General features: G+C 44.9%; 1 protein-coding gene across 1 annotated transcript in view; it reads right to left on the reverse strand.

Moving 5' to 3' along the window:
* ZBBX (zinc finger B-box domain containing) overlaps nucleotides 1-25,804 on the reverse strand; it is a 216,478-nt gene that overhangs the window by 158,520 nt on the left and 32,154 nt on the right. Inside the window, 2 exon segments of the mRNA XM_044291843.1 lie at nucleotides 1,948-1,996; nucleotides 21,999-22,071. Coding sequence (XP_044147778.1) covers nucleotides 1,948-1,996; nucleotides 21,999-22,071 — 122 coding nt within the window.

Here is a 25,804-nt window from a genome sequence, read left to right on the forward strand (position 1 = left end):
GCACAGCTGCTGAACCCCCCTGGCGTCACGCACGATATGTGCAGTGGCGGCCGTGCGGAGATCAGGAGTGACGAGGGTGCTGGGGAGCAGGGTAAGTAGAATCTATATGAGGGGCCTGTGCACTGGGGGGCATATTTTAGAGTTTGGATAACCCATTTAAGGGGTAATCCAGCTTCTTAAGATTGATGGCCTATCCTTAGGACAGGCCATCAATATTAAATGAGTGGGAGTCTGGCTCACTTGAATGAAAAAAAATGGAAGCCGTGAAGGGGATCAGAAGCAGCGCGGGTGTTGGGGAGTGGGGTAGGTATAATCTTTATGAGGGGGCATGTTTAATGGTTTGGTGGGAGTCTGGCTCACCTGAATGAGAGAAAACTGCAAGCCACAACTACACAGCCGCTGCGAAGGCTACAGCTTGTACCTATCTTTAGGATGGGACATCTAATATCAATGGACTATCCTAACTGGCCATCAATTTAAAAAACCTGGTTAACCCTTTGAGGACTGACATTAAAGTAAATTTCTAGGCACTCCCGCTGCTCAGCTGTTTGAAGAAGCCACGACACCTAGGTCTATGTACATACAGAAAGAACAGTACACATGATATAAATATCTAAAAATGGGGATTTTATAAGTATCACAAAATTCAATATACAAACTAAAATTTAACAACACAAAAAATAAATCGTTACTGTGGGAGGTGCCATGCAATGATTATCCAGACCCCCCACCCCCCGCAATCACCAACTACCACAACACTGAACCCCTGATAAGGTGAAACGTACCATAGAGGTCATAGAACCTACATGTATAATCATAGAGTGCTGGTGTATGGAGTCGGAGTGACAATGATGGGACATCTTCTTAGGCCTGTAACGTCAAGTCCATCGGTCACATGGCCTTTGTTTCGCTCAGTCCCATTCAGGTGAAGAGGATTGAGCAGTACTACCCAGACTAAGCCGGGTCGGGCAGGAATACTACTTTTTTATGTGCGATGTCAAAAGAACAGATCTTGTAAGTAGAATAAAACACAGAGAATCCTTTTACTTGCGGGTCTGCACTATGTCTTATTCCTTTTGAAGGGATAACAACTGTTTCTGCTGCCGGTTGGTTCAGAGATCGAGGGGGCTGAAGCCAGTGATTGAGGAAACGGCCTCTGGAAAAGGGATTGTGTGTGAACTGACCTCTACTTAAAGCACCTTCAGCGGAGACCCAAACTCCATTTTTATGTGCTATTATTATAGGGAGAACGGACCTCCTCCCTGATTCTGGGATGCAGCTTTTGATTAACTTGAGGAACCGCACACAAAACGTTCTGTTTAGAAGTTACGTGTATAGGTCTAAGGGTACTTTCACACTAGCGGCAGGACGGATCCGACAGGCTGTTCACCCTGTCGGATCCGTCCTGCCACTATTTTGCCGTGCCGCCAGACTGCCGCTCCGTCCTCATTGACTATAACGGGAGCGGAGCTCCGGGGAAGCACGGCAGTGCGCGGTGAGAGGCCGCCGGACTAAAAAGTCAGACATGCAGTACTTTTAGTCCGGCGGCCTCTCACCGCGCACAGCCGGAGCTCCGCCCCCGTGCCCATTATAGTCAATGGGGACGGATCGGCAGTCTGGCGGCACGGCGAAATAGCGGCAGGACGGATCAGACAGGGTGAAAGTAGCCTAAGTGTGGTTGTTTCTAAAAAAGTACTACCCAGACCAGCCGCTATACAATGTGGCACTGTGCTTGGTAAACTATGAAGAGGCCATAATGTTGGTTTGAGCGCTGCGGCCCTTTCAAACAACTAATCACCGGAGGTGCCAGGAGTCAGACCCCCACTGATCTGATGACGGCTCATCAATATTTAACTTATGGAAGACCCCTGTAAGCAAGTTCATACAGTTCATACATTCACATATCTCATTTCCCATGTGTATTTCAAACCAGTTACTACATTTTACCTGAAACTGGGTTTTGGAGCACTTTCAGCTTTATTTTTCCAGCAGAAACCTAAAATAATCACAAACGATAAATCATAGTTTGGGGGACTTACAATCCAACACAGAACAAATCTTTTTGAAGCTGCAACACTAATGAAGACATCCAATAAGGTTTTATAATGCTTTTAGGGCTCTTTCACACTTGCGCTTTTCTTTTCCGGCATAGAGTTCCGTCGTCGATCAGTTTTATCCTAATGCATTCTGAATGTTCAGGATGTCTTCAGTTCAGGGCCGGAACGTTTTTTGGCCGGAAAAAATACTGCAGCATGCTGCGCTTTTTGCTCCGGTCAAAAATCCTGAACACTTGCCGCATCGACGGATCCGGAATAATAGCCCATTGAAATGTATTATTCCGGATCCGTCCTAACATCTTCAGTTGTTACGACGCAACGACGGATCCGGAAGTTGCATCTGCACCTGCGCCAGGAAGTAGGAAGGGCTTGGCTGACGTGAAAAGAGACTGATCCGGAAATCCTGAAGCCAACATCAACGGTTTTTTTCCAGATCCGTCGAACGGATCCGGAAAAAAAACGTTGATGTTGGCTTCAGGATTTCCGGATCAGTATCTTACCAAAAAAGCCGGAAAGACGCATCTGGAAAGAAAAAATTATGCATTCTTACGCGTTTTTCCGGATCCGGCGTGTAATTCCGGCAAATGGAGTACACGACGGATCCGGACAACGCAAGTGTGAAAGAGCCCTAACTAGTTCATAGAGAGACAGATATCAACTCAACGGATGTGTTACGCTTTTTTCTATGCAGGTCTTACTACTGCCCAGCTACATGATGCTTGGTCAGTGAAGGACACAAGCCCTCCAGACATGAAGCGGTTGACTTTATCTTTTCTTATTGTTTAACATGTATTCAGCAATTCACCAAGGCAGCAGCTTTTGCATTTGACGTAGTGGCAGCTGTAATCTCAGATTTGGCACCATCAGCGGATAATTAATGGGCATTGCATAGCGTTCCCATAAAGTAAGGAGTTTCAAATCCCCAATCCAGATTTCAATACAAAATATAATATTGAAGTAAAGACAAAGAAAGAGTAATCCCCGGCACAAAGCTGTCAGTCTCCTACTGCAGACTTCTTATTACAATAAATGGATCCTTGATGCTGTTCAGCATGCTGAGACTGCGGTACACAAGCTGACTGCTGGTTATCTACTTGACTATGACAGTGGGCCACAATGGTGGTGAGCCTTATGTTCTACTGATGATTTATTTTCTGACGTTCATACTGATTTACAAGAGCAAAAGTGCATATTTACAATGCTGCAACAAAGTAAGCAAAAGAGAGTTAAATGAAGCTACAGAAACCCCTTCTAAGACTGTATTCACATTGGCGCTCCTATTTCCTCCATAATAGTAGCGCCGGATCCGCACGAACAGCACCCGACGGAATCCACTAACTAGGTTCTCCGAGATAATTAAAAATCTTGGACAAGCCCTCCAATAGCCTAAAATAAAGTGATGTTACACTCACCCCTTTCTCCAGTTCCGTTCTCTGCAGCGCAGGTCTGCTTGTCTACATGAGTCAGTATATGGCACATGACCTCAGTAATGTGCAGTGGTATGGAACGTGACCACTGCTGCCAATTACTGTTCTCAGCATTAGACCACTGAGGACAATAATTGGCTGCAGAGGTCACGAGCTTATACCAGCAAGTCACTGCTACAGCTCCGGACGGCGATTGGCTACAGTGGTCAAGTGCCGTATACCTGCAACTCACAGTGACGAAGGTGTGCACAGTGATGTGTAGAGGTATGGAACGTGACCACTGATGCCAATCACTGTTCTCAGCATTAAACCAATGAGGACAACGATTGGCTGCAGAGGTCACAAGCTTATACCAGCACGTCACTGCTACAGCTCCGGACAGCGATTGGCTACAGTGGTCAAGTGCCGTATACCTGCAACTGAGTGATGAAGATGTGTACAGTGATGTGCAGTGGTATGGAACGTGACCACTGCTGCCAATCCCTGTTCTCAGCATTAGGCCACTGAGGACAATAATTGGCTGCAGAGGTCACAAGCTTATACCAGCACGTCACTGCTACAGCTCCGGACAGCGATTGGCTACAGTGGTCAAGTGCCGTACACCTGCAACTCACAGTGACGAAGGTGTGTACAGTGATGTGCAGAGGTATGGAACGTGACCACTGCTGCCAATCACTGTTCTCAGCATTAAACCAATGAGGACAACGATTGGCTGCAGAGGTCACGAGTAGGGATGAGCGAACTCGAACTGTATAGTTCGGGTTCGTACCGAATTTTGGGGTGTCCGTGACACGGACCCGAACCCGGACATTTTCGTAAAAGTCCGGGTTCGGGTTCGGTGTTCGTCGCTTTCTTCGCGCTTTTGTGACGCTTTGTTGGCGCTTTTTGAAAGGCTGCAAAGCAGCCAATCAACAAGCGTCATACTACTTGCCCCAAGAGGCCATCACAGCCATGCCTACTATTGGCATGGCTGTGATTGGCCAGAGCACCATGTGACCCAGCCTCTATTTAAGCTGGAGTCACATAGCGCCGCCCGTCACTCTGCTCTGATTAGCGTAGGGAGAGGTTGCGGCTGCGACAGTAGGGCGAGATTAGGCAGATTAACTCCTCCAAAGGACTTGATTAACTGATCGATCTGCAGCTGTGGATCATTGAGCTGCTGATCCTCAATTGCTCACTGTTTTTAGGCTGCCCAGACCGTTTGTCAGTCACATTTTTCTGGGGTGATCGGCGGCCATTTTGTGTCTTGTGGTGCGCCAGCACAAGCTGCGACCAAGTGCATTTAACCCTCAATGGTGTGGTTGTTTTTTGGCTAAAGCCTACATCAGGGTGAAGCTGTCACACCAAGTGCATTTAACCAGCAATAGTCTGTTCATTTTTTGGCCATATACAAAATCAGGGGCAAGCTGCGCCTGTCACCAAGTGCATTTAACCCTCAATGGTGTGGTTGTTTTTTGGCTAAAGCCTACATCAGGGTGAAGCTGTCACACCAAGTGCATTTAACCAGCAATAGTCTGTTCATTTTTTGGCCATATACTAAATCAGGGGCAAGCTGCGCCTGTCACCAAGTGCATTTAACCCTCAATGGTGTGGTTGTTTTTTGGCTAAAGCCTACATCAGGGTGAAGCTGTCACACCAAGTGCATTTAACCAGCAATAGTCTGTTTATTTTTTGGCCATATCCCAGTCTAATTCTGTCACTAAATCCATACCGGTCACCCAGCGCCTAAATACTAGGCCTCAAATTTATATCCCGCTAAATCTGTCCTTAGTGCTGTAGCTGGGCGAGTTATTTAGTGTCCGTTCAAGCACATTTCTTGTTCTGGGTTGAAATACAATTCCCAATTTAGCAATTTCATAATTTAGTGGTTTCTGCTATATCAGAGCTATTTGAAATCTATCCCTAAAAGGGTATATAATATTCAAGGTGCACATTGGGTCATTCAGAATAACTTCACACACACCCGCTACTGTGTATTTCCAAGTCTAATTCTGGCACTAAACCCATACCTGTCACCCAGCGCCTAAATACTAGGCCTCAAATTTATATCCAGCTAAATCTGTCCCTAGTGCTGTAGCTGGGCGAGTTATTTAGTGTCCGTTCAAGCACATTTCTTGTTCTGGGTTGAAATACAATTCCCAATTTAGCAATTTCATAATTTAGTGGTTTCTGCTATATCAGAGCTATTTGAAATCTATCCCTAAAAGGGTATATAATATTCAAGGTGCACATTGGGTCATTCAGAATAACTTCACACACACCCGCTACTGTGTATTTCCAAGTCTAATTCTGGCACTAAACCCATACCTGTCACCCAGCGCCTAAATACTAGGCCTCAAATTTATATCCCGCTAAATCTGTCCTTAGTGCTGTAGCTGGGCGAGTTATTTAGTGTCCGTTCAAGCACATTTCTTGTTCTGGGTTGAAATACAATTCCCAATTTAGCAATTTCATAATTTAGTGGTTTCTGCTATATCAGAGCTATTTGAAATCTATCCCTAAAAGGGTATATAATATTCAAGGTGCACATTGGGTCATTCAGAATAACTTCACACACACCCGCTACTGTGTATTTCCAAGTCTAATTCTGGCACTAAACCCATACCTGTCACCCAGCGCCTAAATACTAGGCCTCAAATTTATATCCCGCTAAATCTGTCCTTAGTGCTGTAGCTGGGCGAGTTATTTAGTGTCCGTTCAAGCACATTTCTTGTTCTGGGTTGAAATACAATTCCCAATTTAGCAATTTCATAATTTAGTGGTTTCTGCTATATCAGAGCTATTTGAAATCTATCCCTAAAAGGGTATATAATATTCAAGGTGCACATTGGGTCATTCAGAATAACTTCACACACACCCGCTACTGTGTATTTCCAAGTCTAATTCTGGCACTAAACCCATACCTGTCACCCAGCGCCTAAATACTAGGCCTCAAATTTATATCCCGCTAAATCTGTCCTTAGTGCTGTAGCTGGGCGAGTTATTTAGTGTCCGTTCAAGCACATTTCTTGTTCTGGGTTGAAATACAATTCCCAATTTAGCAATTTCATAATTTAGTGGTTTCTGCTATATCAGAGCTATTTGAAATCTATCCCTAAAAGGGTATATAATATTCAAGGTGCACATTGGGTCATTCAGAATAACTTCACACACACCCGCTACTGTGTATTTCCAAGTCTAATTCTGGCACTAAACCCATACCTGTCACCCAGCGCCTAAATACTAGGCCTCAAATTTATATCCCGCTAAATCTGTCCTTAGTGCTGTAGCTGGGCGAGTTATTTAGTGTCCGTTCAAGCACATTTCTTGTTCTGGGTTGAAATACAATTCCCAATTTAGCAATTTCATAATTTAGTGGTTTCTGCTATATCAGAGCTATTTGAAATCTATCCCTAAAAGGGTATATAATATTCAAGGTGCACATTGGGTCATTCAGAATAACTTCACACACACCCGCTACTGTGTATTTCCAAGTCTAATTCTGGCACTAAACCCATACCTGTCACCCAGCGCCTAAATACTAGGCCTCAAATTTATATCCCGCTAAATCTGTCCCTAGTGCTGTAGCTGGGCGAGTTATTTAGTGTCCGTTCAAGCACATTTCTTGTTCTGGGTTGAAATACAATTCCCAATTTAGCAATTTCATAATTTAGTGGTTTCTGCTATATCAGAGCTATTTGAAATCTATCCCTAAAAGGGTATATAATATTCAAGGTGCACATTGGGTCATTCAGAATAACTTCACACACACCCGCTACTGTGTATTTCCAAGTCTAATTCTGGCACTAAACCCATACCTGTCACCCAGCGCCTAAATACTAGGCCTCAAATTTATATCCCGCTAAATCTGTCCTTAGTGCTGTAGCTGGGCGAGTTATTTAGTGTCCGTTCAAGCACATTTCTTGTTCTGGGTTGAAATACAATTCCCAATTTAGCAATTTCATAATTTAGTGGTTTCTGCTATATCAGAGCTATTTGAAATCTATCCCTAAAAGGGTATATAATATTCAAGGTGCACATTGGGTCATTCAGAATAACTTCACACACACCCGCTACTGTGTATTTCCAAGTCTAATTCTGGCACTAAACCCATACCTGTCACCCAGCGCCTAAATACTAGGCCTCAAATTTATATCCCGCTAAATCTGTCCTTAGTGCTGTAGCTGGGCGAGTTATTTAGTGTCCGTTCAAGCACATTTCTTGTTCTGGGTTGAAATACAATTCCCAATTTAGCAATTTCATAATTTAGTGGTTTCTGCTATATCAGAGCTATTTGAAATCTATCCCTAAAAGGGTATATAATATTCAAGGTGCACATTGGGTCATTCAGAATAACTTCACACACACCCGCTACTGTGTATTTCCAAGTCTAATTCTGGCACTAAACCCATACCTGTCACCCAGCGCCTAAATACTAGGCCTCAAATTTATATCCCGCTAAATCTGTCCTTAGTGCTGTAGCTGGGCGAGTTATTTAGTGTCCGTTCAAGCACATTTCTTGTTCTGGGTTGAAATACAATTCCCAATTTAGCAATTTCATAATTTAGTGGTTTCTGCTATATCAGAGCTATTTGAAATCTATCCCTAAAAGGGTATATAATATTCAAGGTGCACATTGGGTCATTCAGAATAACTTCACACACACCCGCTACTGTGTATTTCCAAGTCTAATTCTGGCACTAAACCCATACCTGTCACCCAGCGCCTAAATACTAGGCCTCAAATTTATATCCCGCTAAATCTGTCCTTAGTGCTGTAGCTGGGCGAGTTATTTAGTGTCCGTTCAAGCACATTTCTTGTTCTGGGTTGAAATACAATTCCCAATTTAGCAATTTCATAATTTAGTGGTTTCTGCTATATCAGAGCTATTTGAAATCTATCCCTAAAAGGGTATATAATATTCAAGGTGCACATTGGGTCATTCAGAATAACTTCACACACACCCGCTACTGTGTATTTCCAAGTCTAATTCTGGCACTAAACCCATACCTGTCACCCAGCGCCTAAATACTAGGCCTCAAATTTATATCCAGCTAAATCTGTCCCTAGTGCTGTAGCTGGGCGAGTTATTTAGTGTCCGTTCAAGCACATTTCTTGTTCTGGGTTGAAATACAATTCCCAATTTAGCAATTTCATAATTTAGTGGTTTCTGCTATATCAGAGCTATTTGAAATCTATCCCTAAAAGGGTATATAATATTCAAGGTGCACATTGGGTCATTCAGAATAACTTCACACACACCCGCTACTGTGTATTTCCAAGTCTAATTCTGGCACTAAACCCATACCTGTCACCCAGCGCCTAAATACTAGGCCTCAAATTTATATCCCGCTAAATCTGTCCTTAGTGCTGTAGCTGGGCGAGTTATTTAGTGTCCGTTCAAGCACATTTCTTGTTCTGGGTTGAAATACAATTCCCAATTTAGCAATTTCATAATTTAGTGGTTTCTGCTATATCAGAGCTATTTGAAATCTATCCCTAAAAGGGTATATAATATTCAAGGTGCACATTGGGTCATTCAGAATAACTTCACACACACCCGCTACTGTGTATTTCCAAGTCTAATTCTGGCACTAAACCCATACCTGTCACCCAGCGCCTAAATACTAGGCCTCAAATTTATATCCCGCTAAATCTGTCCTTAGTGCTGTAGCTGGGCGAGTTATTTAGTGTCCGTTCAAGCACATTTCTTGTTCTGGGTTGAAATACAATTCCCAATTTAGCAATTTCATAATTTAGTGGTTTCTGCTATATCAGAGCTATTTGAAATCTATCCCTAAAAGGGTATATAATATTCAAGGTGCACATTGGGTCATTCAGAATAACTTCACACACACCCGCTACTGTGTATTTCCAAGTCTAATTCTGGCACTAAACCCATACCTGTCACCCAGCGCCTAAATACTAGGCCTCAAATTTATATCCCGCTAAATCTGTCCTTAGTGCTGTAGCTGGGCGAGTTATTTAGTGTCCGTTCAAGCACATTTCTTGTTCTGGGTTGAAATACAATTCCCAATTTAGCAATTTCATAATTTAGTGGTTTCTGCTATATCAGAGCTATTTGAAATCTATCCCTAAAAGGGTATATAATATTCAAGGTGCACATTGGGTCATTCAGAATAACTTCACACACACCCGCTACTGTGTATTTCCAAGTCTAATTCTGGCACTAAACCCATACCTGTCACCCAGCGCCTAAATACTAGGCCTCAAATTTATATCCCGCTAAATCTGTCCTTAGTGCTGTAGCTGGGCGAGTTATTTAGTGTCCGTTCAAGCACATTTCTTGTTCTGGGTTGAAATACAATTCCCAATTTAGCAATTTCATAATTTAGTGGTTTCTGCTATATCAGAGCTATTTGAAATCTATCCCTAAAAGGGTATATAATATTCAAGGTGCACATTGGGTCATTCAGAATAACTTCACACACACCCGCTACTGTGTATTTCCAAGTCTAATTCTGGCACTAAACCCATACCTGTCACCCAGCGCCTAAATACTAGGCCTCAAATTTATATCCCGCTAAATCTGTCCCTAGTGCTGTAGCTGGGCGAGTTATTTAGTGTCCGTTCAAGCACATTTCTTGTTCTGGGTTGAAATACAATTCCCAATTTAGCAATTTCATAATTTAGTGGTTTCTGCTATATCAGAGCTATTTGAAATCTATCCCTAAAAGGGTATATAATATTCAAGGTGCACATTGGGTCATTCAGAATAACTTCACACACACCCGCTACTGTGTATTTCCAAGTCTAATTCTGGCACTAAACCCATACCTGTCACCCAGCGCCTAAATACTAGGCCTCAAATTTATATCCCGCTAAATCTGTCCTTAGTGCTGTAGCTGGGCGAGTTATTTAGTGTCCGTTCAAGCACATTTCTTGTTCTGGGTTGAAATACAATTCCCAATTTAGCAATTTCATAATTTAGTGGTTTCTGCTATATCAGAGCTATTTGAAATCTATCCCTAAAAGGGTATATAATATTCAAGGTGCACATTGGGTCATTCAGAATAACTTCACACACACCCGCTACTGTGTATTTCCAAGTCTAATTCTGGCACTAAACCCATACCTGTCACCCAGCGCCTAAATACTAGGCCTCAAATTTATATCCCGCTAAATCTGTCCTTAGTGCTGTAGCTGGGCGAGTTATTTAGTGTCCGTTCAAGCACATTTCTTGTTCTGGGTTGAAATACAATTCCCAATTTAGCAATTTCATAATTTAGTGGTTTCTGCTATATCAGAGCTATTTGAAATCTATCCCTAAAAGGGTATATAATATTCAAGGTGCACATTGGGTCATTCAGAATAACTTCACACACACCCGCTACTGTGTATTTCCAAGTCTAATTCTGGCACTAAACCCATACCTGTCACCCAGCGCCTAAATACTAGGCCTCAAATTTATATCCCGCTAAATCTGTCCTTAGTGCTGTAGCTGGGCGAGTTATTTAGTGTCCGTTCAAGCACATTTCTTGTTCTGGGTTGAAATACAATTCCCAATTTAGCAATTTCATAATTTAGTGGTTTCTGCTATATCAGAGCTATTTGAAATCTATCCCTAAAAGGGTATATAATATTCAAGGTGCACATTGGGTCATTCAGAATAACTTCACACACACCCGCTACTGTGTATTTCCAAGTCTAATTCTGGCACTAAACCCATACCTGTCACCCAGCGCCTAAATACTAGGCCTCAAATTTATATCCCGCTAAATCTGTCCTTAGTGCTGTAGCTGGGCGAGTTATTTAGTGTCCGTTCAAGCACATTTCTTGTTCTGGGTTGAAATACAATTCCCAATTTAGCAATTTCATAATTTAGTGGTTTCTGCTATATCAGAGCTATTTGAAATCTATCCCTAAAAGGGTATATAATATTCAAGGTGCACATTGGGTCATTCAGAATAACTTCACACACACCCGCTACTGTGTATTTCCAAGTCTAATTCTGGCACTAAACCCATACCTGTCACCCAGCGCCTAAATACTAGGCCTCAAATTTATATCCCGCTAAATCTGTCCCTAGTGCTGTAGCTGGGCGAGTTATTTAGTGTCCGTTCAAGCACATTTCTTGTTCTGGGTTGAAATACAATTCCCAATTTAGCAATTTCATAATTTAGTGGTTTCTGCTATATCAGAGCTATTTGAAATCTATCCCTAAAAGGGTATATAATATTCAAGGTGCACATTGGGTCATTCAGAATAACTTCACACACACCCGCTACTGTGTATTTCCAAGTCTAATTCTGGCACTAAACCCATACCTGTCACCCAGCGCCTAAATACTAGGCCTCAAATTTATATCCCGCTAATCTGTCCTTAGTGCTGTAGCTGGGCGAGTTATTTAGTGTCCGTTCAAGCACATTTCTTGTTCTGGGTTGAAATACAATTCCCAATTTAGCAATTTCATAATTTAGTGGTTTCTGCTATATCAGAGCTATTTGAAATCTATCCCTAAAAGGGTATATAATATTCAAGGTGCACATTGGGTCATTCAGAATAACTTCACACACACCCGCTACTGTGTATTTCCAAGTCTAATTCTGGCACTAAACCCATACCTGTCACCCAGCGCCTAAATACTAGGCCTCAAATTTATATCCCGCTAAATCTGTCCTTAGTGCTGTAGCTGGGCGAGTTATTTAGTGTCCGTTCAAGCACATTTCTTGTTCTGGGTTGAAATACAATTCCCAATTTAGCAATTTCATAATTTAGTGGTTTCTGCTATATCAGAGCTATTTGAAATCTATCCCTAAAAGGGTATATAATATTCAAGGTGCACATTGGGTCATTCAGAATAACTTCACACACACCCGCTACTGTGTATTTCCAAGTCTAATTCTGGCACTAAACCCATACCTGTCACCCAGCGCCTAAATACTAGGCCTCAAATTTATATCCCGCTAAATCTGTCCTTAGTGCTGTAGCTGGGCGAGTTATTTAGTGTCCGTTCAAGCACATTTCTTGTTCTGGGTTGAAATACAATTCCCAATTTAGCAATTTCATAATTTAGTGGTTTCTGCTATATCAGAGCTATTTGAAATCTATCCCTAAAAGGGTATATAATATTCAAGGTGCACATTGGGTCATTCAGAATAACTTCACACACACCCGCTACTGTGTATTTCCAAGTCTAATTCTGGCACTAAACCCATACCTGTCACCCAGCGCCTAAATACTAGGCCTCAAATTTATATCCCGCTAAATCTGTCCTTAGTGCTGTAGCTGGGCGAGTTATTTAGTGTCCGTTCAAGCACATTTCTTGTTCTGGGTTGAAATACAATTCCCAATTTAGCAATTTCATAATTTAGTGGTTTCTGCTATATCAGAGCTATTTGAAATCTATCCCTAAAAGGGTATATAATATTCAAGGTGCACATTGGGTCATTCAGAATAACTTCACACACACCCGCTACTGTGTATTTCCAAGTCTAATTCTGGCACTAAACCCATACCTGTCACCCAGCGCCTAAATACTAGGCCTCAAATTTATATCCCGCTAAATCTGTCCCTAGTGCTGTAGCTGGGCGAGTTATTTAGTGTCCGTTCAAGCACATTTCTTGTTCTGGGTTGAAATACAATTCCCAATTTAGCAATTTCATAATTTAGTGGTTTCTGCTATATCAGAGCTATTTGAAATCTATCCCTAAAAGGGTATATAATATTCAAGGTGCACATTGGGTCATTCAGAATAACTTCACACACACCCGCTACTGTGTATTTCCAAGTCTAATTCTGGCACTAAACCCATACCTGTCACCCAGCGCCTAAATACTAGGCCTCAAATTTATATCCCGCTAAATCTGTCCCTAGTGCTGTAGCTGGGCGAGTTATTTAGTGTCCGTTCAAGCACATTTCTTGTTCTGGGTTGAAATACAATTCCCAATTTAGCAATTTCATAATTTAGTGGTTTCTGCTATATCAGAGCTATTTGAAATCTATCCCTAAAAGGGTATATAATATTCAAGGTGCACATAGGGTCATTCAGAATAACTTCACACACCCGCTACTGTGCATTTCCAAATCTAATTCTGTCACTAAACCCATACCGGTCACCCAGCGCCTAAATACTAGGCCTCAAATTTATATCCCGCTAAATCTCTCGTTACCGCTGTCCTGTTGTGGCTGGGAAAGTTATTTAGTGTCCGTCAAAGCACATTTTTTGTTCTGGGTTGAAATACAATTCCCAATTTAGCAATTTCATAATTTAGTCGTTTCTGCTATATCAGAGCTATTTGAAATCTATCCCTAAAAGGGTAGATCATATTGAAGGTGCACATAGGGTCATTCAGAATAACTTCACACACACGCTTCTGTGCATTTCCAAGTCTAATTCTGTCACTAAATCCATACCGGTCACCCAGCGCCTAAATACTAGGCCTCAAATTTATATCCCGCTGAATTTGAATACAATACATTGGGCCAAATAATATATTTGTTGTTGTGGTGAACCATAACAATGAGAAAAACATCTAGTAAGGGACGCGGACGTGGACATGGTCGTGGTGGTGTTAGTGGACCCTCTGGTGCTGGGAGAGGACGTGGCCGTTCTGCCACATCCACACGTCCTAGTGTACCAACTACCTCAGGTCCCAGTAGCCGCCAGAATTTACAGCGATATATGGTGGGGCCCAATGCCGTTCTAAGGATGGTAAGGCCTGAGCAGGTACAGGCATTAGTCAATTGGGTGGCCGACAGTGGATCCAGCACGTTCACATTATCTCCCACCCAGTCTTCTGCAGAAAGCGCACAGATGGCGCCTGAAAACCAACCCCATCAGTCTGTCACATCACCCCCATGCATACCAGGGAAACTGTCTCAGCCTCAAGTTATGCAGCAGTCTCTTATGCTGTTTGAAGACTCCGCTGGCAGGGTTTCCCAAGGGCATCCACCTAGCCCTTCCCCAGCGGTGAAAGACATAGAATGCACTGACGCACAACCACTTATGTTTCCTGATGATGAGGACATGGGAATACCACCTCAGCATGTCTCTGATGATGACGAAACACAGGTGCCAACTGCTGCGTCTTTCTGCAGTGTGCAGACTGAACAGGAGGTCAGGGATCAAGACTGGGTGGAAGACGATGCAGGGGACGATGAGGTCCTAGACCCCACATGGAATGAAGGTCGTGCCACTGACTTTCACAGTTCGGAGGAAGAGGCAGTGGTGAGACCGAGCCAACAGCGTAGCAAAAGAGGGAGCAGTGGGCAAAAGCAGAACACCCGCCGCCAAGAGACTCCGCCTGCTACTGACCGCCGCCATCTGGGACCGAGCACCCCAAAGGCAGCTTCAAGGAGTTCCCTGGCATGGCACTTCTTCAAACAATGTGCTGACGACAAGACCCGAGTGGTTTGCACGCTGTGCCATCAGAGCCTGAAGCGAGGCATTAACGTTCTGAACCTGAGCACAACCTGCATGACCAGGCACCTGCATGCAAAGCATGAACTGCAGTGGAGTAAACACCTTAAAACCAAGGAAGTCACTCAGGCTCCCCCTGCTACCTCTTCTGCTGCTGCCGCCTCGGCCTATTCTGCTGCTGCCGCCTCGGCCTCTTCCTCCGCCTCTGGAGGAACGTTGGCACCTGCCGCCCAGCAAACAGGGGATGTACCACCAACACCACCACCACCACCTCCGTCACCAAGTGTCTCAACCATGTCACACGCCAGCGTTCAGCTCTCCATCTCACAAACATTTGATAGAAAGCGTAAATTCCCACCTAGCCACCCTCGATCCCTGGCCCTGAATGCCAGCATTTCTAAACTACTGGCCTATGAAATGCTGTCATTTAGGCTGGTGGACACAGACAGCTTCAAACAGCTCATGTCGCTTGCTGTCCCACAGTATGTTGTTCCCAGCCGGCACTACTTCTCCAAGAGAGCCGTGCCTTCCCTGCACAACCAAGTATCCGATAAAATCAAGTGTGCACTGCGCAACGCCATCTGTGGCAAGGTCCACCTAACCACAGATACGTGGACCAGTAAGCACGGCCAGGGACGCTATATCTCCCTAACTGCACACTGGGTAAATGTAGTGGCAGCTGGGCCCCAGGCGGAGAGCTGTTTGGCGCACGTCCTTCCACCGCCAAGGATCGCAGGGCAACATTCTTTGCCTCCTGTTGCCACCTCCTCCTTCTCGGCTTCCTCCTCCTCTTCTTCCACCTGCTCATCCAGTCAGCCACACACCTTCACCACCAACTTCAGCACAGCCCGGGGTAAACGTCAGCAGGCCATTCTGAAACTCATATGTTTGGGGGACAGGCCCCACACCGCACAGGAGTTGTGGCGGGGTATAGAACAACAGACCGACGAGTGGTTGCTGCCGGTGAGCCTCAAGCCCGGCCTGGTGGTGTGTGATAATGGGCGAAATCTCGTTGCAGCTCTGGGACTAGCCAATTTGACGCACATCCCTTGCTTGGCGCATGTGCTGAATTTGGTGGTGCAGAAGTTCATTCACAACTACCCCGACATGTCAGAGCTGCTGCATAAAGTGCGGGCCGTCTGTTCGCGCTTCCGGCGTTCACATCCTGCTGCTGCTCGCCTGTCTGCGCTACAGCGTAACTTCGGCCTTCCCGCTCACCGCCTCATATGCGACGTGCCCACCAGGTGGAACTCCACCTTGCACATGCTGGACAGACTGTGCGAGCAGCAGCAGGCCATAGTGGAGTTTCAGCTGCAGCACGCACGGGTCAGTCGCACTACAGAACAGCACCACTTCACCACCAATGACTGGGCCTCCATGCGAGACCTGTGTGCCCTGTTGCGCTGTTTCGAGTACTCCACCAACATGGCCAGTGGCGATGACACCGTTATCAGCGTTACAATACCACTTCTATGTCTCCTTGAGAAAACACTTAGGGCGATGATGGAAGAGGAGGTGGCCCAGGAGGAGGAGGAGGAGGAGGAAGAGGGGTCATTTTTAGCACTTTCAGGCCAGTCTCTTCGAAGTGACTCAGAGGGAGGTTTTTGGCAACAGCAGAGGCCAGGTACAAATGTGGCCAGCCAGGGCCCACTACTGGAGGACGAGGAGGACGAGGATGAGGAGGAGGTGGAGGAGGATGAGGATGAAGCATGGTCACAGCGGGGTGGCACCCAACGCAGCTCGGGTCCATCACTGGTGCGTGGCTGGGGGGAAAGGCAGGACGATGACGATACGCCTCCCACAGAGGACAGCTTGTCCTTACCCCTGGGCAGCCTGGCACACATGAGCGACTACATGCTGCAGTGCCTGCGCAACGACAGCAGAGTTGCCCACATTTTAACCTGTGCGGACTACTGGGTTGCCACCCTGCTGGATCCACGCTACAAAGACAATGTGCCCACCTTACTTCCTGCACTGGAGCGTGATAGGAAGATGCGCGAGTACAAGCGCACGTTGGTAGACGCGCTACTGAGAGCATTCCCAAATGTCACAGGGGAACAAGTGGAAGCCCAAGGCCAAGGCAGAGGAGGAGCAAGAGGTCGCCAAGGCAGCTGTGTCACGGCCAGCTCCTCTGAGGGCAGGGTTAGCATGGCAGAGATGTGGAAAACTTTTGTCAACACGCCACAGCTAACTGCACCACCACCTGATACGCAACGTGTTAGCAGGAGGCAACATTTCACTAACATGGTGGAACAGTACGTGTGCACACCCCTCCACGTACTGACTGATGGTTCGGCCCCATTCAACTTCTGGGTCTCTAAATTGTCCACGTGGCCAGAGCTAGCCTTTTATGCCTTGGAGGTGCTGGCCTGCCCGGCAGCCAGCGTTTTGTCTGAACGTGTATTCAGCACGGCAGGGGGCGTCATTACAGACAAACGCAGCCGCCTGTCTACAGCCAATGTGGACAAGCTGACGTTCATAAAAATGAACCAGGCATGGATCCCACAGGACCTGTCCGTCCCTTGTCCAGATTAGACATTAACTACCTCCCCATAACCATATATTATTGGACTCCAGGGCACTTCCTCATTCAATCCTATTTTTATTTTCATTTTACCATTATATTGCGAGGCTACCCAAAGTTGAATGAACCTCTCCTCTGCCTGTGTGCTAGGCCTAAATATATGCCAATGGACTGTTGCAGTGGTGGGTGACGTGAAGCCTCATTCTCTGCTATGACATGCAGACTAATTCTCTGCTGACATGAAGACAGATTCTCTGTTACGGGACCTCCCTCCTCTGCCTGGGTGCTGGGCCTAAATATATGCCAATGGACTGTTGCAGTGGTGGGTGACGTGAAGCCTCATTCTCTGCTATGACATGCAGACTAATTCTCTGCTGACATGAAGACAGATTCTCTGTTACGGGACCTCTCTCCTCTGCCTGTGTGTGTGCTGGGCCTAAATATATGCCAATGGACTGTTGCAGTGGTGGGTGACGTGAAGCCTGATTCTCTGCTATGACATGCAGACTAATTCTCTGCTGACATGAAGACAGATTCTCTGTTACGGGACCTCTCTCCTCTGCCTGTGTGTGTGCTGGGCCTAAATATATGCCAATGGACTGTTGCAGTGGTGGCTGACGTGAAGCCTCATTCTCTGCTATGACATGCAGACTGATTCTCTGCTGACATGAAGCCAGATTGTCTGTTACGGGACCTCTCTCCTCTGCCTGGGTGCTGGGCCTAAATATATGCCAATGGACTGTTGCAGTGGTGGCTGACGTGAAGCCTCATTCTCTGCTATGACATGCAGACTAATTCTCTGCTGACATGAAGCCAGATTGTCTGTTACGGGACCTCTCTCCTCTGCCTGTGTGTGTGCTGGGCCTAAATATATGCCAATGGACTGTTGCAGTGGTGGCTGACGTGAAGCCTCATTCTCTGCTATGACATGCAGACTAATTCTCTGCTGACATGAAGACAGATTCTCTGTTACGGGACCTCTCTCCTCTGCCTGTGTGTGTGCTGGGCCTAAATATATGCCAATGGACTGTTGCAGTGGTGGCTGACGTGAAGCCTCATTCTCTGCTATGACATGCAGACTAATTCTCTGCTGACATGAAGCCAGATTGTCTGTTACGGGACCTCTCTCCTCTGCCTGTGTGTGTGCTGGGCCTAAATATATGCCAATGGACTGTTGCAGTGGTGGCTGACGTGAAGCCTCATTCTCTGCTATGACATGCAGACTAATTCTCTGCTGACATGAAGACAGATTCTCTGTTACGGGACCTCCCTCCTCTGCCTGGGTGCTGGGCCTAAATATATGCCAATGGACTGTTGCAGTGGTGGCTGACGTGAAGCCTCATTCTCTGCTATGACATGCAGACTAATTCTCTGCTGACATGAAGACAGATTCTCTGTTACGGGACCTCCCTCCTCTGCCTGGGTGCTGGGCCTAAATATATGCCAATGGACTGTTGCAGTGGTGGGTGACGTGAAGCCTGATTCTCTGCTATGACATGCAGACTAATTCTCTGCTGACATGAAGACAGATTCTCTGTTACGGGACCTCCCTCCTCTGCCTGGGTGCTGGGCCTAAATATATGCCAATGGACTGTTGCAGTGGTGGGTGACGTGAAGCCTGATTCTCTGCTATGACATGCAGACTAATTCTCTGCTGACATGAAGACAGATTCTCTGTTACGGGACCTCTCTCCTCTGCCTGTGTGTGTGCTGGGCCTAAATATATGCCAATGGACTGTTGCAGTGGTGGCTGACGTGAAGCCTCATTCTCTGCTATGACATGCAGACTAATTCTCTGCTGACATGAAGCCAGATTGTCTGTTACGGGACCTCTCTCCTCTGCCTGTGTGTGTGCTGGGCCTAAATATATGCCAATGGACTGTTGCAGTGGTGGCTGACGTGAAGCCTCATTCTCTGCTATGACATGCAGACTAATTCTCTGCTGACATGAAGACAGATTCTCTGTTACGGGACCTCTCTCCTCTGCCTGTGTGTGTGCTGGGCCTAAATATATGCCAATGGACTGTTGCAGTGGTGGCTGACGTGAAGCCTCATTCTCTGCTATGACATGCAGACTAATTCTCTGCTGACATGAAGCCAGATTGTCTGTTACGGGACCTCTCTCCTCTGCCTGTGTGTGTGCTGGGCCTAAATATATGCCAATGGACTGTTGCAGTGGTGGCTGACGTGAAGCCTCATTCTCTGCTATGACATGCAGACTAATTCTCTGCTGACATGAAGACAGATTCTCTGTTACGGGACCTCTCTCCTCTGCCTGTGTGTGTGCTGGGCCTAAATATATGCCAATGGACTGTTGCAGTGGTGGCTGACGTGAAGCCTCATTCTCTGCTATGACATGCAGACTAATTCTCTGCTGACATGAAGCCAGATTGTCTGTTACGGGACCTCTCTCCTCTGCCTGTGTGTGTGCTGGGCCTAAATATATGCCAATGGACTGTTGCAGTGGTGGGTGACGTGAAGCCTCATTCTCTGCTATGACATGCAGACTGATTCTCTGCTGACATGAAGCCAGATTGTCTGTTACGGGACCTCCCTCCTCTGCCTGGGTGCTGGGCCTAAATATATGCCAATGGACTGTTGCAGTGGTGGCTGACGTGAAGCCTCATTCTCTGCTATGACATGCAGACTGATTCTCTGCTGACATGAAGCCAGATTGTCTGTTACGGGACCTCTCTCCTCTGCCTGTGTGCTAGGCCTAAATATATGCCAATGGACTGTTGCAGTGGTGGCTGACGTGAAGCCTCATTCTCTGCTATGACATGCAGACTGATTCTCTGCTGACATGAAGCCAGATCGTCTGTTACGGGACCTCTCTGCTCTGCCTGTGTGCTAGGCCTAAATATATGCCAATGGACTGTTGCAGTGGTGGGTGACGTGAAGCCTCATTCTCTGCTATGACATGCAGACTGATTCTCTGCTGTCATGAAGCCAGATTGTCTGTTACGGGACCTCTCTGCTCTGCCTGTGTGCTAGGCCTAAATATATGCCAATGGACTGTTGCAGTGGTGGGTGACGTGAAGCCTGATTCTCTGCTATGACATGCAGACTGATTCTCTGCTGACATGAAGCCAGATTGTCTGTTACGGGACCTCTCTCCTCTGCCTGTGTGCTAGGCCTAAATATATGCCAATGGACTGTTGCAGTGGTGGCTGACGTGAAGCCTCATTCTCTGCTATGACATGCAGACTAATTCTCTGCTGACATGAAGCCAGATTGTCTGTTACGGGACCTCTCTCCTCTGCCTGGGTGCTGGGCCTAAATTTATGACAATGGACTGTTGCAGTGGTGGCTGACGTGAAGCCTGATTCTCTGCTATGACATGCAGACTGATTCTCTGCTGACATGAAGCCAGATCCTCTGTTACGGGACCTCTCTCCTCTGCCTGTGTGTGTGCTGGGCCTAAATATATGCCAATGGACTGTTGCAGTGGTGGCTGACGTGAAGCCTCATTCTCTGCTATGACATGCAGACTGATTCTCTGCTGACATGAAGCCAGATTCTCTGTTACGGGACCTCTCTCCTCTGCCTGTGTGTGTGCTGGGCCTAAATATATGCCAATGGACTGTTGCAGTGGTGGCTGACGTGAAGCCTCATTCTCTGCTATGACATGCAGACTAATTCTCTGCTGACATGAAGACAGATTCTCTGTTACGGGACCTCCCTCCTCTGCCTGGGTGCTGGGCCTAAATATATGCCAATGGACTGTTGCAGTGGTGGCTGACGTGAAGCCTCATTCTCTGCTATGACATGCAGACTAATTCTCTGCTGACATGAAGACAGATTCTCTGTTACGGGACCTCTCTCCTCTGCCTGGGTGCCGGGGCCTAAATATCTGAGAATGGACTGTTCCAGTGGTGGGTGACGGGAAGCCAGATTCTCTGCTATGGAACCTCTCTCCAATTGATTTTGGTTAATTTTTATTTATTTAATTTTTATTTTAATTCATTTCCCTATCCACATTTGTTTGCAGGGGATTTACCTACATGTTGCTGCCTTTTGCAGCCCTCTAGCTCTTTCCTGGGCTGTTTTACAGCCTTTTTAGTGCCGAAAAGTTCGGGTCCCCATTGACTTCAATGGGGTTCGGGTTCGGGACGAAGTTCGGATCGGGTTCGGATCCCGAACCCGAACATTTCCGGGATGTTCGGCCGAACTTCTCGAACCCGAACATCCAGGTGTTCGCTCAACTCTAGTCACGAGCTTATACCGACACTTCACTGCTACAGTTTGTAAGCAAGCAATGGCAGAAGGACCAGACCAGCTCTGCAGAGAATGGCACTGTGGAAAGCTGAGTGAGGGTGAGACTAATATTTTTTTTATTTGAGGCTATTGGAGGGATTGTCTGAGACATGCCATTTTACCGGACAAAATAGTGCACCATTCTGCATTATTCTGATGAAAATGCCGCCTGTGTCATTCTGCAGGACAGTCCAGTCTATAGCTCTCGTAGAGCAAGGGCCTCTTAATGACCCCCAATCATGCATCCATTTTGCTGGAAGCTTTATGCCTCTGGCTCAGAATCATCAGGTGCCCTCCTTTGTGCACTCTTTAAAAACATTCATCTAAACAGAAGCCATTTTTTCATCTGTGTATATGCACTTTTGAAATACCTTTCCAATGTTTTCTTTGTCTTGTCGTTGATTTCCAGCCTGCCCAGATATCCAGTGATATGGATTCGACCGTCTGTAAATGTACATTAAAAAACGTGTTTGTGGTTACATTGCAAACACCGAAAAAACGGACCATGACATTATAAACATAAAACATTTTGTTTGAGGGAAGTAATCATAGGGGGCGCTTTACTTTCTATTCAAGTACAACTCGACCCCCATGTGCAAAACATCAGCCTTTTACATCAGTTTAGGCTCTGTTCACATGATCAACTTTGGTTTGGTCATAAATCAGAAGAAGCGAGAAAGGAGCTGGAAAGTAAGTTATCATATGGCCAGTCTGAGGGATTTATCACAGAATAGCATCCTGCAGTTTGTAATGTATTATATACTATCCAGCTGCAGAAGCAACATTGTTAATTAAATTCAATTAGAAAAATGTATTTAGCACAAAACACTTGCCATTCAATAAAAAAAGTGATGCAAAGATGCTAATCAGTAGTTTGAGGGTTTTTTTCTACGGTTTAGGCAATAGTTTGTAAGAAAAAGTTATTTATTCGAAAGTGTATTTACAGTTTTAGGTGCTTTATCGAAATAAGCTGTAGTGTGTGTATATGAGGAATTAACACTTTATCCAGGCATTATGGGCGACATTTATTAAGACCGGCGAAATATACACTGGTCTAATCCCTCTGCGCTGCCGGTGAATGCACCAAAATTAATTGGAGGCGCAGGCCTCTACATAACTTTGGTTTTTGCTGTCGCCGGCCATGTAACATGCTTTAAACTAAGCCAGCTCCCTTGCTGGTGTAGTTTAAGGCCATTTTCCACACCAACACACCTTTGCAACAAAATCTGTGACCTAATTACGCCATAAAACTGGCAGAAATCAGATAATGAATGACCGCCTATGTGTTGTATCCTGCATTTTTCAACAGTTTCACCTCTATGGGCCCTACCTTTAATTCTCAGTTGGCCCTGTCCAATTAGTCGGAGAGTAGATACTATGTCTCCCATAGACTGCACATGGGGAAATCAGGAGATTCTGCTCCCCTATCTCTCACTCAGAGGTAGTGACACCACCATAGTGGACACTGCAGAGAAGTACTGAACAGTATTGATGTGAATAGTTTCTGCAGGAGCCTGTGTGTGTCTCGGTTTTTCTCTAACTCGTCTACTCTTCCTCCGCCCCTTTACCCTCCAGAGCCTTCTACGACTACTTCTATTACTACTGTCATCATGTAATCTGACCCTTCAGTAAACTGAAAGACAGATTGAGCAGAGAATTCAGAATGAGTGAACTCTTTAGTAAGTGAGGAGTAAGTAAAGGAGCATGTTTAGTGGAGAAAGAGGCATTTTTATCTTACATACTATAAAGTTTCTTATATTTCCCTGTACCATGGATTTATGCAAAGCTTGTTGAAAGTGTAGTGCCTATTTAATATCGAGTTAATGGTACTTTTAGTTTTTTTGCTTTTTTTTTGTTTTTGTATTTTTGTCAAATTTGAGCCAAGACCTTTTCTTGGTACAACAGACTACATTGCATAGTGCCCAGAGGAGCAATGCTGTACAAAATGGCAATGAAAATACAAGCTGCTTGACGATATAAATTCTCAACACACAGAGTTGAGGTAGATAGATAATCTAACATGCACAATAATGCTTCTCGCCGGTACCTAAACAGCCTGTATGAGCCATGTATATGAAGATTGTTTGATTAAATTTTTTTGGGGGGTGGGGGGGTCACTTAGGCAAATCTTCTGAATAGAAACCATTGGATTATTACAAAAAGTATGTGCCTCAATCTTTTCTAGATGTGTCAGTGTTTTCTGCAACATTCATTTTGAATGAATCCATTCTAGGAGTGTGGTCAGCCGCAACATTGAAAATGCAATGTTTTTTAAGGCACACTTGAAAGAGCAGGCAGGCTGAATTATGTAACATGAGTGTTGATTTCATCATAGGCAAGAAATATGATAACCTTATGAAAAGCCACCCAAGTGTGAGAACAGATCAGTATGTGGAGGAGTCACTGGAAGACTGCGACTCGCAGATACAATGCACCTCACTAATACCTTGTAATATATTGAAGAAAACCATTGCAACAAAATGGCAAATAGCCTGCATTTTAAAGAATACCATTAAAGTTGGCTAGTTTAGATAGTAATCATAATTAAACTGCTGACACCGATGTCCAATAGTTTCAAGAGAAGAATTTACGTTTACACCCAGGTCCCCCGACCTGCATGCCTGCACTGGGAACATGACCGCTGATGGAGGATCCCGTCCATCAGCGGCCTCCATTCACTTAGGGAGCATTCACACGACCGTGTTGGTTTTGCGGTCCGCAAATCACGGATCCATGTGTTCCGTATGTCTTCAGTTATCTTTCATTTTCCGTTCCGTAAGTCCGTATAATACGGACGTGCTTCCGTGTGTCGTCAGTTTTTCACGGTCCGCAAAAAACTGAAATGGGACTGAAATGGGGTTTCCTAGAATGTTTTCAGTCCAGGGGTCCGCAAAAAACGGATGACATACGGATGCATTTCCATGTGCTATCCATTTTTGACTGACCCATTTACTTTCTATGGGGCCACGGACCGCAATTTGCAGCCAAGTATAAGACATGTTCTGAAATAAAAGGAACGGACAGCACATGGATGACAATGAAAGGCATTCCGCAATTTTTGCGGACCCATAGAAATGAATGGGTCTGTGCATTGTCCGCAAAAATTGCGGAACGGACACAGAACGGACACGGAAGATGGACAGGAGAACTACCACAGATGCAGTCTGTCCCCAGTATAAGTGAATAGAGGCCGCTGATGGACGGGATCCTCTATCACACCTCAGTGGAAACATGATTGATTCTTATTAAACTATCAGTGTCGATACTTTAATAATTATTATTACTGATATGGTATGTGCTGTTACCAGGGTCGCTGCCCAAACAAGGGGACTACACCTGGGATTCAACTTAGTTAATGGTGCCCTGTGCCAGGGGAAGTAGACTGGCCTAAGAATCAAAGATTCAGACAACTTTGCTGTGTAATGGATACTCTGCCAGGTATAAGAATAATGGAAAAATACATCTAGATATAACATACAAGCCATCATTCAAAATACTGCATTCTCTAAATTCCATGTCTGGCTATTTCAGCAGTTCCCTATTTGCAAATACTGCAGAATCCTTATAAATGATAGTTGTGAAACAGATTAAAGAAAACACAGATTATATATTACCTAATTCAAAGACAAATGGAGAGAGTAGACAAAATGGATGCATAGCTACATGAGCAGCTAGAAATATAAGGTGGCCAACCACTTTCACTAATTTTCATTGCCTCCCCAAATGGTTTACTAAGGTATCCTCTTCATAATCTGCAAGATTTCTGCTTTCTGTCAGAATGGAAACATTCATTTCTTATATGCTCTGATCATGTTCTCAAACGTATGGCCTGTTACAGAGAGCTCGGATACACATAAGACTTAAGGGGGTTTCCCAGGATTAAATGGTCACTAATTTTTCACACAACTGCAGGAAACTTTGTAATATGTTTTATCAGGGAGAAATGTCTATTTCTCCTGTTATCAGTCCTCCCCTCTGCACAAGTGCTTAATTCACAACAATACAGGTCAGTACATCTCTGTAATGTCCTCCATTATCCTGGGGCTGCTTTTAAGTGATAGTGAGGCAGTTAGGAAGGAGAGTTTCCTCTACTTTCAGTGTGTGCCATGCAGAGGTCGCGATAACGCCTGTACAAGCATCATAGACGTCTCTTCAGGCAATTTTACGCTTTAAAAAA

Source organism: Bufo gargarizans, chromosome 4, assembly GCF_014858855.1.
Source record: "Bufo gargarizans isolate SCDJY-AF-19 chromosome 4, ASM1485885v1, whole genome shotgun sequence".
Taxonomy (NCBI): Eukaryota; Metazoa; Chordata; class Amphibia; order Anura; family Bufonidae; genus Bufo; species Bufo gargarizans.